This window comes from Wolffia australiana, chromosome 20 (genome assembly GCF_029677425.1).
Source record: "Wolffia australiana isolate 7733 chromosome 20, ASM2967742v1".
Lineage (NCBI taxonomy): Eukaryota > Viridiplantae > Streptophyta > Magnoliopsida > Alismatales > Araceae > Wolffia > Wolffia australiana.
Genome location: NC_135854.1, coordinates 913,602 through 935,093, shown reverse-complemented (window position 1 = coordinate 935,093; position 21,492 = coordinate 913,602). Strand labels below are relative to the sequence as shown.

At 38.1% G+C, this 21,492-nt stretch overlaps 1 protein-coding gene across 1 annotated transcript; it reads right to left on the bottom strand.

Moving 5' to 3' along the window:
- Positions 1–16,726: 16,726 nt before the first annotated feature.
- Positions 16,727–17,428, bottom strand: LOC144716321 (uncharacterized). Its single transcript, XM_078591444.1, has one exon. It carries the CDS (start codon positions 17,426–17,428, stop codon positions 16,727–16,729), a length of 702 nt encoding a protein of 233 aa, XP_078447570.1.
- Positions 17,429–21,492: the final 4,064 nt, after the last annotated feature.

Below are 21,492 nucleotides of genomic sequence, written 5' to 3'. Positions count from 1 at the left end.
TCATGAACTTCTTTAATGGCTTTTCAAGCGTATGAGTAGGCATGATTCTTGATTTTTTTCCTGAAAGATGTCACCATTCTTGATGTATTTTCACAACACCTAAACAAAATTATATGATTTAGGATCCTATATTTTTAAAGTTTTATTAGACACAATGTCTGTGTTGACCATAAACTTGAAACAACTCATAGATAGTGCTTCAATAGTCAAAATTCATAAGTTATATTAGTTTAAGTGCCTAAGGTATCACCTAAGGAGGGTTGAATCATGTACTTTAAATTTTATTCACTCTAACAAAGTTAAATATGTGAAATATGTTTTACCTATCTCAGTAACGAGGTAGTGGATAGGGTCAACTCACTTTCTTAATGTTGTTCAGGGATATCTGATAATCACAAATAACATGGTAATTTTCATATTAATTTGATGTCTTTTATGTGTTTATTCTCATTGAAATTACCATAAAACCATGTTGTACGATTAAGGTTTAAAATGTTTTATTACATTTTTAGAATGAATTTCCAATTTTCTATATTGGGTATTTTAATACAAATTTTCTGAAATAATTTCATGAAAATATTATTTTTATAAGTCAGAAAATATAAATTTAGATTTAATTAAAATTTTATAATTTTTTGGTATTCTCATTTTTGTAGATTTTTTGGTATTTAATGTAATTTTCTGACATTAAATTCATAAAGAACATAATTTTAAAGTAAAAAAGTATACTTTTAATGAATTTGTTGACTTTTCAGCTCCTAGAATTAAGTGCCATGCTGACAATCTGCCACACAAATCATAGGAGTGAAAAAATCAAATGGCTAAAATTCCTCCAAATTGAAATGATGGTATCTAACGATCTAGGAGTTTTGGGCTGAAATTTGATGGTAGAACTAGGTCGATATAGGTTTATAAATTATGCATTTCTTCAATAATACTATTTCTACTCTCCTTAATCATTAAATATTCGATGATAGAGTGAGCAAGGGGTCGAACCACAAAGAGGATAGGGATTAGAGCTCAATTATAGTATGATAAGAATGGCAAAAAGATGAGAAGATGAGTGAATGATCTTTGCGTAGGGATCTTCGTTCAAAGATTCACCACAAAGGTAAATTTGATGTATTTGTTTAAAAATTGATTCTAAATTGATTAATCGCTTCCACTTCATGGAAAAACATGTTTTCCATGATTGAACCATTGCACCAGAACGCAACACTCTATGCATCCACCATCTTGGATATATAAATAAAATCCCCCATCCTTGTAGAAAAGATGTTAGGTTTTAGAGGCCTTGATCTAGATGAAGACGAGGATTCCATGCAGCGAAAGACTCCTAACTGAATCAAATGACATCATTAAAACTTCTGCACGGATCACATATGTGATTTCTTGGATCATGGAGTGAGACGAGTCAAGCTGCTCAAATGTCTAGCCTCTAGACATATCCACACAATCTCCTTCTCCACCCATAGGAACTCCATTCATGCTCTACCATTATCATTATGCTATCCCAATCGCATCGGGAGTGGATATGAGGTGTGGGGAGAATGGAGAGGAGGTGTGCGGAGAATGGAGAAGATGGCGAAGGGCCCCTGAACAATTATGACCTAGGTGAATTTTGTTTATGGCCTTCCCCTATTGATACTAAGTGGGTCTTTTTTCATCAACCCCCCAAAACTTAAGTATATCTTCCGACGTCCAAAAGACGATTTGCGTGTGACCCTCTAGGCCCATGTATCAGTCTAGTTAACAACTAGAGCATCCAAATAAAATTTATTGGACTCCCAAATTAATTAACTATATCATCATATTAATTAATTAGCGTTAGATCGATTTAATCCAATCGATAGGTTGAGTCTCCAACATGTGGGGTGCCATACTACACCTCATGCTTTAGAAGATACAAAGGAGTGTGTATCCAATCACTCATGGAACCTGTTCATCATCAGTATAATCTCTCATCCACTTGATGCTCATAGGGCGACTTAGGGTATGGTCAATTGGCAAACCCTAGTCGGTCATTTGAGTTAGTACTAATGCATTTGAATTTCATTGCCTTGGCTAAGGACTTCATCACATCGCCTTCCTTGAGCTGTCACCTCTTAAACTAAGCATGGACGATCCCATCTCGACCACTCAGTCGGCCTGGTGAACTTCTCGATGCACCAAAACTATGACTATTTAGAATCCCGTGATTAGGGACATGTAGGTCATATTCAAAGTAAAACTATTTGTCCACAAGACATCTTTAATGTCTCAGGTCTAAGGACCACTTACACAACTGTGAGTGAATAAACCTGATTGACAGTTTTGTATAATACCATTCAAGAGTTACGGATCAAATGAGTGAACTCTTTCCACTAAAGAGCACCCACTATTTATCCTTAGTGTCTTCACACTAATGGCTATGGGACCGGCCATACTCATCATATGAGTGGGACTAGATAGTGCTATTCTATCCAGATACTTCGATGTCTTTCTTGCATATCCTTTGAATAAGAATATTTAGAACACATGCTTAAACTAATGATCTCTGTATTACGATCTCATCATAATTCACTAAGTCCGATCATGTATTCATGAACTTCATAATAAGCATCACATGTATACTATAATGAATATGTTCTATTAATGAACATCAAATGGGATATGGAATGTGTAATTGACTTGCCGACCACATATATTTCTATCAAAAGATACCCTTGGATTTTGTTCCTTATTATGATTACTAGAGTGATTTGCTAATTCAAAATCTCGTTTGGGCCTGTTCTTTTAATCTAGGAGTAAAGGATTGAAGGATTGAGGTTCATAAAAGAAAGTAATGAAAAATCACTACTTCGCCCATTGAGCATGTGACAACGAGCTTGGGGTGATCTTCATCTTTTTGTAAATCATGTCTTCATCCTTTTTCCTAGGTTATCATCACTGATAGCCTTTGATTCCATTACCATACATGCCACCACATACTTTGTGGCTCGTTGGCAGATATTCGCCTCCATCTCCGCCGCACCAGCAAGGGTAGAATCATCATCACTCACCCTCTCTCCATCCCTCATCGACGCATATCTGCCATCATCTTCGTCACAATTAGCACATTATCTCTTTCATGGACTTCGCTTGCCTCAGGTACATCTCTGTCTACCATCACCTGGCAGTCCCAAAGCCCCAACTAAGGTATTTTAAATTAGTATTAATTAGTAATTTTTTACACTATAAAATTATATTAATATTCTCAAAATTATTTTATAAAATTTGAATAAATTAAGTTAAATTGGATTAATAATTTCTGATCTTCTTATAATTTTTTTTGAATAAATTTTCCCGATTTTGATTTATTTCAGTTAAATTTAAGTTCCTAAAATAAATAAAAAATCTAAAAGGTAAAAAGTAAAGATAACTCCACTAATTCTAGACTCCCCCCCGTCGATTTGACCTTTACTCGCCCTATGCTCTTAATGAAAGTTATAAATATTTATGTATAAACTAGAAGCCTTAAATGCTGTATTTCTAGTTCATTAGTTCATTGATGGTGAGCTCTAAACAATTTTGTGTTAATGCCCCCAAACATTTGGTAGTAGGGCATAGGATACCAATAAAATCAAATGCTAATGAAGCTTTGTCTCGAACATCTAAAGTCTTCCATAGAGTGACAATGCCAGACCTCCTTTGACTCAGCCAACAAAGCTTTTTTCTTCACTACCTAGAGCCTTTCACCTTTTTTACCCCCAAAGTCTACTAAGGTCCGCTCGCAGATATTTAATTATTTAAAGTCTGTGTATTTGTATGGGATGGGATTAAAAAAAGAAGAGAGATAGATAGATATGTAGGTAGATTATATAGATTTATAGATAGATAGACACGTGCAAGCATATTAGATTTTTGAGAGAGCACCGGCTCAAGCACAGAGGACGGTCTTCATTTAAATGGGGTAGGTTCTTCAAAAGGCCGCAACGCCCTACTAATATTTCACCTATTCAAGTTTGTATATTTTGTTATTCCAAGTACTCACAGATATGCACACATTTTCCTATTCAAGGCTGTATTTAGTTACTACAAAAACCCAAAGATATGCATATATTTCAACAAAATAATTTTTCAAGGATAGTAAATAAGAAAGAATACCTTGAATATTCATTCATGCATAATAATATGGTTTAATATACCTTGCTTTTATCCATATTGTAATTATTTTCTTCCCTTATTGTTACCTGTATCTCCTCTTGATTTTGATTTCAATTTGATTTTTATGATGATCCAATTAACCACCTGATGAAGACTTGTGTGAAATTCTTCATTTGAGATCTTGTAGGATCACTTCTTGATGTTTTCTCCTTCTCTTATTTGTAAATTTATAAATATTGGACAAAACATTATGGATAAACTATCCAATGAATCAAAAGAGACAATTCAAAATACTGAATAGTAATAAATTTATTTAGTGATCATTTTTTATATTGAATCTTTCATAAATCATCCCACAAGTTGGATACTTATTTTTCTCCATAATTTTGCAATGCTCTCCTTTGGTCACCAGTACTTATTCAATAATGAATAACTTGAATGCTTATAAAAAATGTTATTTCTTCTAAATTGTAGAACTATTTTTTTTAAACTTTTAAAAATTTAACAAATATCTCTAGTGAATGATCTTCACAAAAAGGCTGATGACGTTATGAATCTTGATTTACAGTATTATCCCCCGTGAAGATTCTTCAACCCTGAATAAAATGAGACAATTCTAGAGCCTATAGATTCTTGTGGATGTTGGCTATAAATTTTAATTTTTAATTTAAGTGAAAATTCAAAAACAAGTATCAGAAATCTCAAAATGGTAATCTTTACACCAAGGGCTTTGATGGCATGATTTTTTTAGCAAAAAAGAGTGTTCCCATGTAAATTATAGAGCCTATGGATTATTATTCATGTTATGTTTAACATTTCAGTTCAACAAAAATTCAAAATCAGTACCAAAAATCTCTAAATGATAATTTTTAGATTAAGATTGTTGATATGAAAATTCTAGGCAACATATGTTTCTCTTTGTAACTTCTTCAAAATTGCAACAAAAAATACGGTTCTAGCTCCTTTAAATCTGGGATTATGTCAAAAAAACTTGGTGCTACAAGATCTCTCAAAAAGAGCTTGAAAATTTATGACAAAGGCTGGAATGTGAAGATTTCTCTTTGTAATGATAGTTTTACCAAGAGAGACAAAGTTATTTTGAATCAAGGAAAGTCTGTAAAATTTTAAAAATACAACAGTCAAATACATTTTTTATTGTAAAAAATACAGTGCTGGGTACGTCTCATCCAAGGATCGTGCTTGTGGACTGATCAAGCTGTGCCTTGGATGACACCCAAGGGGTTTTAATATATGCAAGTGTTTAAAGTTTTCCGGAGTTTGGAGGCATAGAGGGGTGTACATATCCCACTTACACAAGGAACCCTCTCTCCCACATCCTTGACACAAAGTATGGATATACAACAGTAAGACCTTGGCAGGTCAGTGGGGAGTTCTCTACTGTTAGCAGCTGATTCTTTGTCCCCCTCATATTCTGCTATGAAGCCAATTCAAGACATTGTGGATTCCCACTTTTGATTGTCCATGTTATACCACTTGCGAGGGTCATTCGGGGCAAAGGTTTGGTGTATGTGTGAATAACTAGCATGCTGAGGCATTCAAAATGATAGCTGCCTTGTGTATCCCAGGGAAGGTCCTGCCAAGTTGTAAATAACGATATGTGCGAGAACTCACTATGTAGTTGGCAAGGGCATATGCCTTCTAGTTCCCTTATCTTAGCTTGTACCAGATACAATTATGGTGCGTTCGATAATGCATGATGTCCTGCCACTATGCAGATGCCACTAGGAGTATGGCCCTACACAGAGGATATAAACTAACAACTGCAAATCCAGTTCTATGATAATACCATGAAGGTTCCACTTCTCACGACGTAGCAAGCCATCCCATATCACTAGAGCCTCAGCTGTGGCATATTCTGAGCACCATAAAAGTGAGAAAAGAGCAAAAGATGCTCCTTGTGTAATATCAAATTATACCATCTCCACATGTAGGACTAGGATTTCGTTTGGATGGGCCATCATTGTGATAGAGAGCCCTTTGACAAGGGGTACCAATGAAAATATATACCCAAGTGGTGAGGCGAGTTAAAGACCCTCAAACATAGATAATTAATGACACACAATAGGCTGGACACAGTGATAGGGGCATCATAGCCATTGCTTGACACATCAAGTGATTTCTTGTGCATTCATGGACGTACCTACCAAGTGTGGAGTTTCACCCTTTCCATACCTACCATAATAGGAAGGCTATGGTGATGTGTAGATAATGGCTAAGTTTAGATCATATTTACAATGCAAATATCTTGTCAGAACACTCTGGCGGTGTTGGAGTACTATGAGCATGAAGGATTGCATCTCGATTTTGAAAATTGGTGCCAATCATCCGTTCCAAGTTTACTATGGAAAATGTGTTCCATAGTGTCAACTTGGGAAGAGGTAGGGAAACAATGACATCATTAATTGATGTAGTGACCAATACGAGCCACTCAATCATTAGTAGGAAATCAATGATGCATGAATCTCTAAAGAAAGAATATGCCGCAGGCCATAATATCTAGATGCCATAGGCGACAACCCCAACCTTGCATAATGGATCTCTCTTGAAAGTTGTCCCAAGAGGAATGACAAGAGTAGTTCCCGTCAAGTGTGAGTGTCCATACAGTACGATTGGGCAAGGAGTCCAGCTCAGTGGCCATAGCCTCCTATAAATAATCTAATAGGAGCCCATGTTGCTCCCATAGGAGTGTCATGTTTTGTATTAGCCACTGAACCATTATAAACTAGAGACAATGTGATGTAGGATGACTAGAGGAGACGGGACGGGTTGGTGACAACGGGTGTAGGATATTGGATGACTAAGGAATGGGTGGGATAAAACCAAACCACAAATCACACGATCGATTCTGAAGAATTAAATCAGATAAAATAGTGATGGTGCAGCCCCTTTCCTCGTCGAGGGCGGGAGTACTGTCTTCGACCACCGCGGTGAAAACAAAGCAACACGTTCAATAAATTCGGACGACCATCGCTAGAAGATTCAAGGCCTATTCACTAGTCGCTTGAAGATTCAAAATCCAAATCAAATCCGACGGTAGTGGATAAACACTTGAAGAATACTGGATGAAGAACACGATCACCAAAGAATGCAGAGAGTACCTCGACACTAGAGTAGTGCGTCCTAGCGATGCGAGAGATTCTTGACGCATCGTTGGCACTGGCGATTGTTGTGCGCTTCAACAGGATGTCACAGATCCAACTGCGCGGTCAATTGGCGGGGGGTCAACCTAAACAGTATGCACGATGGCAAGTGGCTTTGAGGGCGACCGGGGGCACGGTGGGTGCGCCGGGCTGCGCTTGTGCGGGCGGCAGTGGCCTGCGTGGGCTGCGGTCTGTGTGGGTGGCGACGGCCTGCACGGGCTGCGGCCTGTGCGGGCGGCGGCGGCCTACACGCGTTGCGGCCTGTGCGGGCGGCGGCGGCCTGCGCGGGCTGCGACCTATGCGAGCGGCGGCAGCCTGCGCGGGCTATGGCCTGTGGGGGCGATTTTCCTGCATGGACGGCGGTCTGAAAAGAGGGGCGGCAGGGGCAACAGCGAGCGGTAGCAGCGGTAACGATGTCTGGGATGGGACGGGGAGAGGGCTCGGGCAAATCTTCCAAGAAGAAAGAAACTTCAATTCTTGAAAATAAATTCGCCAAATGTTTCTTGCAACATTGGCCTACATATAGGCCTTGGAGGAAATAGAAAATACGAGAAATAAAATAAAGTAGACGACGTGTTATCGTGTCACGTCAAAGGGCAGTTCTTGATCTGGCGTTGACGATGTGTCATGACATGGGACGTGTCGTGCTTAAGTGGAGACACGTCTGATGCCAGTTTGTTGACTTGGTCGTTATCAAGGCTGTTCTTCAGTTGATGTTGGCGACGAGTCAGGATGCAAGGCATCTCGGATGATGGTGGCGGCACATCCAAAGATGATGCATTGATGTCGTCGCCACCACAATGATGTAGAAAACTAAGTCACTAACTAAGGGGGCACAAGTGAAGAATCATATCAGGCACTAATCGTACAATGTCCAACTTGCCAATAAATCACTGGTGACATCTCTACCTAGTGGCGTTGCCAAGTATGCCATTGTTTGGGACCTTTAATATAGAGATCACCCATCGTACTTGGTTAAAGTAAAGAGTTCTAACGGGGAGATTGTGGTACATATCTGCCACCCTAGCTTCTTTTGAAGCATATCCTGGGCATCTCGGGGATCCTGATCCCTGTACTCCAGTCATTCATTGTTTGACTTGCTCCCTAGAGTTGACCCGACCACATGAAGTGAGCATTAAGGCCCTTCATGAACTAGAGAACTGTGAGGGATCATGAATGCACCACTAGGGTATGTAGTGGGATGCTCATGCGTACATGACATATTAGTTAAACTTGTCCCCCATAAGATAGAAAATGAATTTTCCTTCTTTGAGTTTCTTTCTCAACTTATTTACTAGGGTATAAAAAAATGATGTCATGTGGGCCCATGAAAGATAGGGCATTCGAGATAGTCAAAAGGTTGGCATCCTCATGAATAGTGTGTGTAGTGCAAGATAACATGCAAACATTTTATAGTAGTAGATAGGACTATCATAAATCTTCTCTTCATGTCATCAATGAGTAGACGTGAAGCCCTCTCGTATGTAGTAAATATACTCTTAAGCCCCAAAATGGATTTTTGAGGTATATTAACGAATAATATTGCATCATTTATGAAAAGAAAATGCAACATAATTAAGCATCCCCTTTTCGAATGGTATTGTTGGATGAGGTCCCGAGTGGTAGCTCATGTGAGTTAGGGGCTAAGGATCTCTTCCATCAAGATGATAAGGGTGGGTGAGATAAGGTCGTACTATAGTAGACCTTACGTGGTTGTGAAGAAGTGAGTGGAGTTTTGTCTACCAATAGAGATAACTGATTCTGTATAATACAATCATTGATGAGGTTGATGAATGCATTGGTGAAATAAAAGCATCAGAACATTCTGGTAAGAAAAGTGCAATTAACTCTATCAAATTCCTTCTCCATATCAAGTTGGATGATGATGTTTGATCTTGGAATCTGGTAGTATAGTGATTGTGCTAATTTATTAACTTGTATGATATTATCATAGATCTGTCAACCCTGTTGACCCTTGACAGAACCACACTACTCGAGAAATGTGATTCTATCAAGGAAAATACCAATTCAATTTTGTATTGATTTATAGATACAACTTTGTAGCACACGTAACAAATACTAATGGGTCAAAAGTCTCGTAAAGAAACTAGGTTATCCACTTTCAAGTAAATGCAATGAAATTAGATTTATAGCTTTCAGGGAAGACTTTGTGGATGAATATCTCTTTAATAGACTATAATGAGTCCGTGGATATGATATCCTAACCTGCTCTATAAAATTTTACTGATAAGTCATTAAGCCATGGGCCCTTGTTCTTATTGACCGAGAAAACCACATCCTTGATTTCTGCTTTCATAGGAATGGCCATGAGGATGGTGTATTTCTAGTCAACCACTAGTTGTGGGATAGAGGAGAGTATATCCTCTGTCATCACTATTGGCTCAAAGGTAATAAAGAGATGCAAATAAGCAAAAACAGCCTCTACCATTTACTTAGATTCCTGATTATAGATCTATAGTAGAGATTGTCATTAGTTTGAGATCTATGAGAGATTTAGGTGTGAAAGGAACATGTGTTTATATCACCTTCCTAAAGCCATTGGACATGTGATTTCTAGAGAGATTAAATCTCTCCTTGTCGCATGGTCTCATAGCGATGCTTGCTTATCCTAATATTTTCCTCACAAGATGTGTCTCTCTATGTGCCTTGAAATTGGTACTCAATAGTAGTGAGTTTCCATCTTTAGGGCTTCTACCTATGCGTGTATGTCCCCAAATACATGCAAATTTCACTATTTCAGGTGGAGTTTGAGATTGTTTAGTCTATAAAAAATGTTCTATATAGGAAAAGTAGAAACTTCTCCAAGCTAATGGCATCACACAAAGCTATAAAAAGCCACATGTTGAGCTATATGGTGTGAAATTGGGAAGGAGGTCTAGGGACTCCATTACTCATGTCTAGGAGGAGGATTAGTGAGTGATCATAATAATACTGAAGTGCTTGTACTTACGAGCATCTGCTTGGGGCTCATTGCATCATGTCCAAATATCACCTGTAGTAGATGGTTCAACTAGTGATGTTTGCTGTATGAAGTCATTGAAAGCCTTCATGGATCTAGACCTACGGAATTTTTTGCCTTCACATTCACCAACTACGCATATGTAGTGGAAATCCCCCACTAGAAATCAAGGGAGATCTATGAGCCAATGATAATCATAAATTATGTTATATGAGTTTCCCAAAAGGTGTCCATGAAAGGCATTGACAACCATGACCGTGTGAGGCTAGCAAAGACATGAAATAGCAAAGGTACCATACTGTGTCCCTTTCACAAGTAACTCTAATGAATAATCTTGTCTAGAAAAGCCATATATTATTCCAGGAGTGATAATATGCATGATCCATTCTGAGTTTCCTCATGAGGGGATGGATATTATCTAAGGCATTCATAGTTTCAATATGCCCAACTATTCCCCGTTTGTGCTTCTTGATGAGTGAGATGAGATGTGACTGAGTGGGAGGGTTTAGAAGGCCACTATAATTCCAAATAAGACACAAAATCATAAGAAGTGCCGGCTTAGATGACGCACCAGTGTTGGGTGTTATAGATGCGACTTAATGGGGGCTTTATGAGTGATGTCTGATAGGAGGGGTCACATTGGTATTTGAATTTTCAGATATAGATGTGTCATTGTCCTCCTTCCTTTTGGAGTTGAGTTAGAAAGGGGGATGGGTGTGGGAGTGGGGGAGTGGAGTTCAAATGAGGAGGTGGGACGAGAGCATGAGGTAGCATGTAAAGTGGGCCTAATCGTGGAGGGTCGAAGGGAGCTAGTGGACCTATGACTAGTGGGGGGTGAAGGGATGTAGGAAGCAGGGGTAAATAAGTGAAGTTGGGAGTAAACAGGACGGGGGAGAAAGAATAGGGGATAATGGGTTACAAGACGTTGAGGCATGAATCAATCTAAGGGAGGAGAGGCAGGTAGTATGTTGGGTTATTGGGCTATGGTTTGAAACTTTCCAATGCAGTGGAAGCTAAATATCAGTTCAAAAATTTTCTCTAAAACAAATTATACTTTATGTACCTTCTGAGAACTTGTTCCAAACTTGGCCTACTTCATGGGAGAGTTTCTTCAAGCTATTAACTTGCCTATTCTCTAAAAGTATCCTGCAAAAAACAAAATAAAAATATAAAAGGAAGGGGTGCTAGATATATCTGGTGTGTGCACCTAAAATGAACGCCCTCTTATTTATATTTAGGAAAATTTTATGAAAATCCATTTAAACTATAACTTCCAAAGCCCTTTAATCTTATACGTGAGACCCTCTAGGCCTAGTCTCATGGGGTGCCAGTCTACACATTGTGCTCTAGAAGACATAGAGTGGTAGTTGAACACTCTGATGAAAAAATTCTATCATTGGTTATCGTAAATATATAATCATTCGTATGCCTGAGAATCTCGATTGGTTTAAAGTATGGATAGTCGTCAAACCCTAATCCACCATTCAATTAGTACTGATGCTTAAAGGGAATCATTGGAGAATATCCTCTCCAATATCCCCACTACCTTGGCGAGGGATTTGCTGCATCTCCAATATCTCCTCCTATGTCAAGGGTGGATGATCATGTCTTGACCACTCAATCAACTTCATGTATTTCTTACTATGTCTGACCTAAGACATTTGAATCCCATGGTTGGGGAATCATTCACCTTAGTCAAATTATGGCCATCCATACTCAAGGTATACTTGGTGTCATAGGCCAACAGACCACCTTACAAAACAATGAGATGAATAAGATGCTTAGTTATGACAACATCGAGAGACTCATATGGATCACTTCAGTGAACTCTTTTTCTAAAGAGCACCCATTTTATATCCTTAATGTCTCCACATTAATGGCCACATGACCAAGCGTACTTATCGTAAAATTAGAATCATATGGTGCTATCCTATCTGCATAACTCAATGTCCATCTTGAGAATTGAATGAATGAAATGGAATACACACTTGAAGACTAGTGATCAGTGTTTATGGTCTCATCATAATTCATAAAGTCATTGCATGTGTTAAAGGACTTCATTAGAACATCAACAAGAATGATGAAAATTAAATATTAATTTCAATGAATTTAATAAAAACATGAAAGTATGATTAGCTTAATGATCACTTAATATCCATCATTGTGTAGCTAGTGGAGACATAGACATGGCTAGGATGACCCTCTTTTGTCTTAATGTGCACTCTAGTGTCGATCCCATCTAATTTATCTAATACACACTCTAATGCCTAGTGAAAACACATTCAATGTCAAATGGATTTTATACAAGATACGAAAAAAAGAAATAACTGCCTCAATTAGAATTTGCATAATTACAACTTTGCCATTTAGTTTGTTAACCATAACAAGTAAAACCAATAATTGCATTTATTTCTTGAATTTACCTTTAAATTGTTTTTTGAAAAATTATTTTAGATATCTAAGTTGGTTTGTTAAATTTATTGCAAATGACTAATTTTATTATTCTTTATTTAGGCTACAAAAAAAATCAATAATCCAGGCATATTTATCTGAGGTAGGTAGATAAGTCCACGCAGGCCATCATGTTTCACTACTCAAATGATGTCTAATTAACATTAACATTTGACCAAATCCATGGAACCTGGTTCTGAACATGTCATAAAAATTATGAATCCTAACTCATTATTTTCACATTGATGAATTGGTCAAACATGACATGCTTGACCATACTAGAAGACAATCATCTAATGCATGTGTAAGATGAATAGCTTCAATCATATGGGGTGTATTATCTTCAAATTCATAATTCCTGATATGTATGAACAAGCCTGATCTGAGGTAAAAGGAGTGATTGAGGATTGACTTTGCATAATCCACTATGAACTTCATCAAAAAACAAATTAAGGCATTTTACTAAAAATAGTTAGCCTTAATCTTCAAGTTGTTTTCTGTCCATCTATCACCTTTTTGTTGACATGTCTGAGCCTCTCCAGTGGCCCATCACCCATAGCCCCACGGACACATCATCCAAGACACACTTCCATGTTTTTTGTGTGCCCACTACAACATCGCGATGCATTATCCAAGTGTCGATAACCCACTATTTCCATTATTTAAACTAGTTAATTTATCTTAGTTTTCTTAAATTTAAATAAAGTAAGTGAATCATCCTCAGTTCCTAGAGACTAAATCCTTACATGCCTAATATTTATTATAGAGTTGTTCAGGAAAAAAATTGCTATTTTTTATATATTGAAGTAAAACACTGACAAAAATATTACAAATTGTGGCATTGAATCACTGTATTCCTGGCTTGGATCTCCTTATAAGAGCTTATCTATAACAGTGGTTTCTTTACTAATAGGGAATCAAAGAAGTTCAAGAATATGTGAGAATCATACTGCTTGAGAAATTTATTTTAAGAGATATTATTATGAAATGCAAAAGATTGTGTTATTCTTTATTAACAAATTTGCATATTGATACGATCCTCAACGCCTCATGAGGGTAGTCAAGTCTTTTCCCTCCAGCTTGTTCCCGTTAAATAAGGGTCCTGCCCTTTAGAAAGGCATCCAGAAAGTTTTTTGTCATTGGACACACTAGCACTTCTTTCCTCTACTTCCAAATCTCATCTTTATCTTGGGGATTACTGTCTCTTTTAATAGTTTCCCCTTCATCGCATCTTCAAATGGCATATCCTTGATCAATTTCTACCTCCTCTATGTGGCCTCTCCCTTGACCACTATCATTATCCACTTCACCCTGGGAACTCTCTCTACAAATTGGAGAGGTCGAACCCAAATCGTTGCAAGAAGAACAAGAAGAAGAAGTTCTAGAAAGGAGAGAGGAGAGAAAGAGACAAAGGTAATAAGAATCCTTGTATTAATCTATAAAGAACCTGATACATGTGGGTTAGTATTTATATTACTGTATAATAGTTTGTTTTGTAGGATTTAATCCTAGCCGTTATTACTAACGCAATGGCTAGATCAAGACAAACTTGGACCACTTGATCTATGTGAATTCTAACTGCTAGATTTGATTCTGTCTAGATTGAATCCTGACTGCTAGATTTAATCCTATTTACGTATAATCCTAGATTGAATCCTGACCATCTATTATCTTAACTAGTATATAAGTACGTATTAATTTATTACTAGCTAATCTTTAAGTTTAAGTCCAATTGGGCCACATCAGCTTCTTCGCTGACTTGGCTGTCGGCAGAGAGCCGAGTTGGAGACTCGCCTACACACACACACACACACTCTCTCTCTCAATATATATATGTATATTTCTTGCATATTCCCTTCATCTGCACTCTATCTCAATGGAATTGGTGCATTTCATCATCTAAATTACGCTGAAGTTGATATGTCTCCTTGGGGGCATATTACATATTCATGGTTATGAGCACATAAATTAGGAATAAATTATCATGAAATGCATGAAATTTTGTTATTCTTTGAAGCACAATCATATTCACAGTAAATATCATAAAAAACATGTTTATGAACCATAGATGTATACAAAAACAGAATGATCATCTCCCGTAAGTGGGATACCAAGAAAGAGGGGTGAGCCCACTTGCCAGAAAATTATTACCCCACATACATAGGTAACAAATATTTATGGTATATTTATGTTTAATTCTAAAAGTAAAGAATAAATGTTTAAAAATGATAAGGGACTCTATAAGGTTTATGTGATTCGCTATCTCCAAGCCTAATTTCCTAACATCATTTGACATATCATTTTGATACAATGGATGTCTACTCTAACCGTGCTATGCTTGGAACAATTTGAGACTTCTAATAAAACTAAAGGTACGTTATCAGATTATTTTCCCTCTACAAATATCCAAATTTTTATACCTAATACTCCGTGGATAATTCGAACTGTATAGGAACAATAATCTACTTTTACGGGAACTGTTTGTAGAGGAACCCTTCTCTGATCCATTTTGCACGAGCAATTTCTTTTCCGGCGATACGTCCTGGAATTTGGATTCGAATTCCTTTTGTATCGGTTTGTTTGGTTAATTCGATTTGTTTCCAGGATATCATTGCATAAAAAATATCCATCTGCATTTGTGTCTGTTCTGTAATATATTCCTCAATATATTCAAAACTATAAAACAAAAAATCTCCTCTCCGAACTTCACTCCAATTAAAAAAGATATTCTCAATCCATAGGTGATTGTGCGACTCCGCAAACAACTACAAGGATAAGCTGATACTCCCACATATTATCACATTCTCGGCCGTCAATAAGACGTTTAAACATCCAGGAAGAGGTCTGTTCTGGGCACGGATGATTTCCCATTTTCGTGGACGATGTTCTTGTAGTGATTTCCCTAAAAAACTGGAGGTTATAAGGCCATTTCCTTGCAAATTTCTATCTTTTCCAATGCCCATTCTCCAAGTTGTGGCGGCAAAGACAACTTGGAAATGCCTTTAATGGGCGTCTTGAATTGAGGGACCGCGTAGGCAGAATTGTCAGCACCCCATTTCCCTCTGTCACTTTCATCTTTCAATGGACCGGATGTTTTACAGCTCCTGTGAAAGAGCTATTTCGTTGTTTATTCCTTTCTGTTCTTCCACCTCTCCGTTCATTCTTCATCGCTTCTATACCACATAGCATGTTGACGACACGCTGGTGACGTATCTCTCTTTAATATACCGTAGCATCTTGGGATTTCTTTTAACAGACCACAATAGGTTGAGTTACTCTTTGCGGTGTTACAGGCCACCAGCAAAAGTCTGAGAAACAGTGGGCCAAACCTTCCAAAGGCTATTGCTTAAGTTAGAAAAGGCTACGTTGACGAAGGCTGCTTCGCCCGAAAACTGGAATTCAGTTCTAATCCATGTGGGTGGCATCAATTTTTTCCTGGGAGTTGTGATTGAATTACCGTTAATTATTGTGTTGGGTCGACTATTACTCGGTTGATAACCATTGCTAGGGGAAGAAAAATAAATGGCGTCGAAGTCAATCGCCAGTTGGAAGGTTCATTGAGTATTCGAACGGCCCAAGTAAAAGTTCCCTTAATCGCCGATTGGAAAAAACTCGATTTTTTCTCTAGAGCAGCTAGTCAGGGAATTCAAAGTTTTATTTTGTAGACGTTTAGCAATCGTCGTCTTTAGATTTATTACCGGTATCAAACTACACGTTGCAAACGTTCGCGCAATAAAACACAAGTCAGGCACAAGAAAAAAAGTGTGAAGATGGCTATATGGTGCATAAATTAGTCACAGTAGTGACCCATTTAAAAAGAAATCGTTTTGATGTATCACCGAGCTGAATGACATTACGAGGAGCGAAGAGATGACAAGATACTTTCCCTTCCCTTTGAATGATTACAGAAAAATTGAACAACTGTCGACCAGGACATGAATGTCGACTAGCATTTCAACCTCTATGAATCCTGATGAACAGTACAAACGAGAAGATGACAGAAGGAAGATCAGCTTGCCAGGACTTGCCATATCATGTCCGGGTCAAAGAAGCCAATATTGGCAAGAGAGCATTCCGCATCGACGTTTTCCATCAAGTAATCCCAGTTCATGGGGCTTCCTACCTCCAAGGAAGAAAAAGAAGAAGAGAAAGAAAAAGACACCGCCTTATCCCTCTCCTTCGCCTCTATCTCACTATGAACGTTCTCAACAGGAATCTGGTTTCTATCATTCGCCTCCTTCTGTCTCCTTCCCCCCTTGTTAAGCCGAAGAAGAATGGCATCTATTCTGGCGTCCACCGATGATCCCAGAGATTGAAGATTGCTTCTGAATGCACCACAGACGCCGCCTCGAAGCTCAGGAAAATTGAGTTTTGCATACTCCCCTCTGAGCTTACAAGCAGCGCGATCATAAGCAAAGGCAGCGGCCTCGCAAGAATTGTAAGTCCCAAGCCAGACCCTCATTCGACTCTGAGGCAGCCTTATCTCAGCTACCCATTTGCCCTTTTGCCTCTCCCTCACTCCACGGTACAGTTTCCTTGACGAGGAGCCTTGTGGCAGCCCCTTGAGCTTTTGTAGCTGCTCCAGCTGATAACAGTACAAAGCTGAAGAGGTTTGCCTTGCCTGCAGTCGAAGTTGCTCTTCGGAGTAGTTACTTTGAGCTGAAATGGAGTCTGCAGCGAGTAATCCTTCTGAAAAGCACGCTGCCTCCATCTCTAGTATGATCTCGGGAACAAGGAGAGAGATAATTGGCAGGTGCGAGGTTAATGGCGCAATCTGTGGGAAGAATGAAGAATGAAGAAGCAGCACCGGGGTATTGGACTGTGGCAGTTTTAGAGCTTAGGGTTGGTACTTATAGACGTCATGCCTTGTTATTCCTGACTTCAGTTTTGATTTTCTTCTTTTTTTAATTATTCTGTGCTGGGATGCGTCTGCCGTTGATCCACAGGTTCTATACTCGAAGGGTAGTCTGTTCATGTGCTTTCCTTCGCGTCTACTAAGTCTAACAACCAGATCATTAAGTCACTAATAATGTATATAATTTATCTCGAAGTTATACAACAAACGGATATCCGATAGCCCAAAACACGCTTTCAAACCACATTATGCTTCGAGTAAGATTCTCCTAGCTTGCGGCGATTGAAGATTTTTATTCTCTTGTTTTCTTTCGGAATTTTCCCATTACCTCGTTTACTTGCCGCAGGTAGCTGTGTCGCTTGTATGGTTTCGATGTTTTTTTATAAATTGCAAAAGTTCTTTTCTCCCCTCTTTCCACCACAAAAAACAACATTTTTCTCCAACAGCGCTTGTTTTAGTCACAAACTTAAGTCCAATTGTCTGTAGCCACGGTTTTCATCCCCGCAAAAGGTAATAGATAGTTTCAGTCGCCACATGTTCCACTGGGCATCGTTCGTACCTTCATATCCACTGCAAAATATTGTTATTTTATTATAAAGTAAAATTTAGTCCCCGTCTATTTCGATTCCTTAAGATCTGGTTTCTGTCATTATGATAAAAGCGACATTAACCAGTCTACAGCCCAAGGAAGAATGTGTCATCGTCGGCGGCATAGACCATACCCTTTCCACATTCAGTCCACTTCAATCATTAAATGCAAAGAAAGCACAATTGACACCAGTGGAGAAGTTCATCATGCGTCGTTGCACTGAACTCACTGAACAACGGCAAAGTTCGTTCATTCTGATCTAAAAAAAATGATTATAAGAAGTGATGGATACGTGAGAAAATAAATTACAAATACAAATTCGCCATGTTTTAAATGAAAAATACAACGGCAAAGTATGTCCAGAATGATCTCCAAAAAATGGAATTACTGGTGGACGCAGAAAAGAAAATACGAATTCGAATTGCCGTGGCATGCACAAAATGGAAAACGGAAAATCGGTGGAGGGGAATTATAACTTGATTTGCCCATCAAAATCTTTCATAAAACATAGAAGAAAAAATAACTTATACGGTCTCTTTCGTCTCGTAGGCCCGAGATTCAGTTGTAATTTTTTATGCATGACCATCCTTTAATCTCCAAGAACCGTGTGTACGAGGCTTAGGAGGTTGTAACGTCCGAATCTCAATTTTCCAGATTCCGCTGAGATCATCGGGAGTACTCTCAAGACATGGCTGTACTCAATTTGATAAAAATTCATCGTAAAATCGCCAACATTAATTTCCATACAATTCCAAACGAACATCAATTAAATTCATATCAATTAAATTCGTTTTTTAATCGTATTGGATAAATTTATATTTAGAGGCTTAACTTGCGAGCTACTTGTATCCTGTGGCTCAACCACCACCAACCTGCATAACATATTAGTGGCGGAGTCATAATTGTGTATCAATGATGAGAAATTAAATGATGTATGTGTGTGTGTGGGCTAGAATCAACTCCAACAGTGTGGATGTACAAGAAGTTGTCTGCAATCTCCAAAACCCTATTTCTATCTGTATCTGTATCTCTATATCTGTCTCCATCTCCATCTCTATCTCTATCTCTATCTCTATCTCTATCTCTATCTCTATCTCTATCTCTATCTCTATCTCTATCTCTATCTCTATCTCTATCTCTATCTCTATCTCTATCTCTATCTCTATCTCTATCTCTATCTCTATCTCTATCTCTATCTCTATCTCTATCTCTATCTCTATCTCTATCTCTATCTCTATCCCTATCTCTATCTCTATCTCTATCTGTATCTGTACGTGCATGTCTATCTCTATCTCTATCTCTGTCTCTATGCAGGACCCACTTCGTACATATCTCTGATGGTGCAGGTCCAGTAAATAACATGGATGCCGCCGGGTTGCGTGCCCTGAATCACACGTCAAATCCCTCTTGGCAACAGCCGCCCAGTGAGAACGCAATTATTTTGTATATATATATGCATATTTCCTTCCCAATTAACATATTTTATAATTTTTTTCCCACCCTAATTACTTGAGACATGGTCAACTTCGATTCAGCCGGTGGGGTCCCCCTCTGAACTTGATCAGTTTTGCGCCTCCGTTCAGTCAGCAAACATGCATAGCACCTTCCTTCTGTGTATCTCTCTCTATCACTCTCTGCGGGTCACTGGTTTTGGTTTTCACAACGTCAGCGTTGAAACGACGTTGCCGTGATTGTTAGGGAAAAGGGTGGTTAAAATCTTTCGAGGGCGATTTTCATGGAGTGAAATCCATGAAATCCAGTTTGGTTTTTGCTCAACGACTTCTCTTTGACAGCTAAAATTTCTCAGACTGTGCAGAGACGTCAGGGATAAGTGGAACATGCGTGGCCATCAAACTGAACCTCTTGTTCTTTTCTGAATTAAATTATCCGCATGTGCCGAATAATGTTTATTACTTCGATTATTGAAAAATCCTTTCTGGGTTGAGTGAAATTTTCATTTTTGCCCAGAATGTTGCATGGGAAGTGGTATCAAATCGTCCAGTAATCTATCTCTATCCCAAATGTTTTTGCTTGTTACTGATGGGTTAAAGGTTTTGAGCGTCTCATGTATTCTTTGCCAGATTTTCTTCCGAAGAGATTTTTACCAGATAATCTCTAGACTTCGAAAGATTGTTTTAGGCGGTTGATAATAAGGATTAATTCTGTATGTTTACTTTTGATTCGTTCATGGCTTTAAAGCGGTTGATTACAACATCTGTGTGCGACGGAGACTAAATCTAAAACGTCTTAATGCTTCCAGCAACCCAGGACGCGTTTACTTCACTCACTGAAAGCCGTTTGCTGTGGCTTTTATCTTTTGCTCCTCGTAAATACGAGACGTGGGATAGTTTTTCTACAATGGACTAGTACGACAAATTCTTGGATCAAAGTTCGGAGTAATAATGCGGTAGAATTACTTGGGAATGTTAGAAATGATTGCTTTATTTCTGTAAAGTCTAGATTGCTCAAGCATTTGTTGTTGGACTTACCCTTGATTAACTTAAATTCAGGCTCAGGTGATATTTTTTGTCACGGTTGTTTGGTATTCATTTGTTTTATCTATTTCTTCATAAATATTTATGTCTAATTGAGTGATTATGCACTATCATCACTCATATTCCATATGAAATTTGGCTAATGATCACGAGCTGATATTTTCTCAATCATCTGGAATAATTTATTTGATCAATTTTATCCATCCGTTTGGTGTTCTAAAATCCATAATTTATCTAAACTAGATTAACCGATCAGAAAATAGTTGATTATTATTTTGTAGATTCTCCAATTTATTAATTTAACTTATATTTTTATTTAGAAACCTGATAAGCATCTGGTTAATAATATCAATAACTTGCTTGTCTTTACTCTCAAAGTGCATGGAAATTTATGTATGAAGATATTATTTCTATAATATCTAATGAAGAATTAAATCTGCCAAATAACACTATTTATTTGTATAAGGTTTACATATTTATCATATTTTTAAATATCATAGGGAGGGCAATGATTATCATGTCATGTAGTAGAAACGACTAATGTGGACATAATGCAAGTGATGATGCAACAATGAAATCATTGAGAAGTAAAAATCTGGCGTCGACGGACACCAACGACCATTAGGTTACAGTAAGTGCGACCTTGGGAATGCCACTAGGCTCCCGATGATCGGGATGTCGGGTTGAAGGCCGACGGTGTGAGCTCGGCTACTACCGCTTTTGCACACGCCTTCAATGGTATAGACCAAGGATGTACCAAATGAAATTCCTAATCATCAGAACGTGAATCCTATCTATCACTAATCTAACCTCGGCGGTGGAGAAAGCGTTTAGAG

Coding starts and splice junctions, on each gene's coding strand:
- LOC144716321 (XM_078591444.1), bottom strand. CDS start 17,428: ATGGAGGCAGCGTGCTTTTCAGAAGGATTACTCGCTGCAGACTCCATT.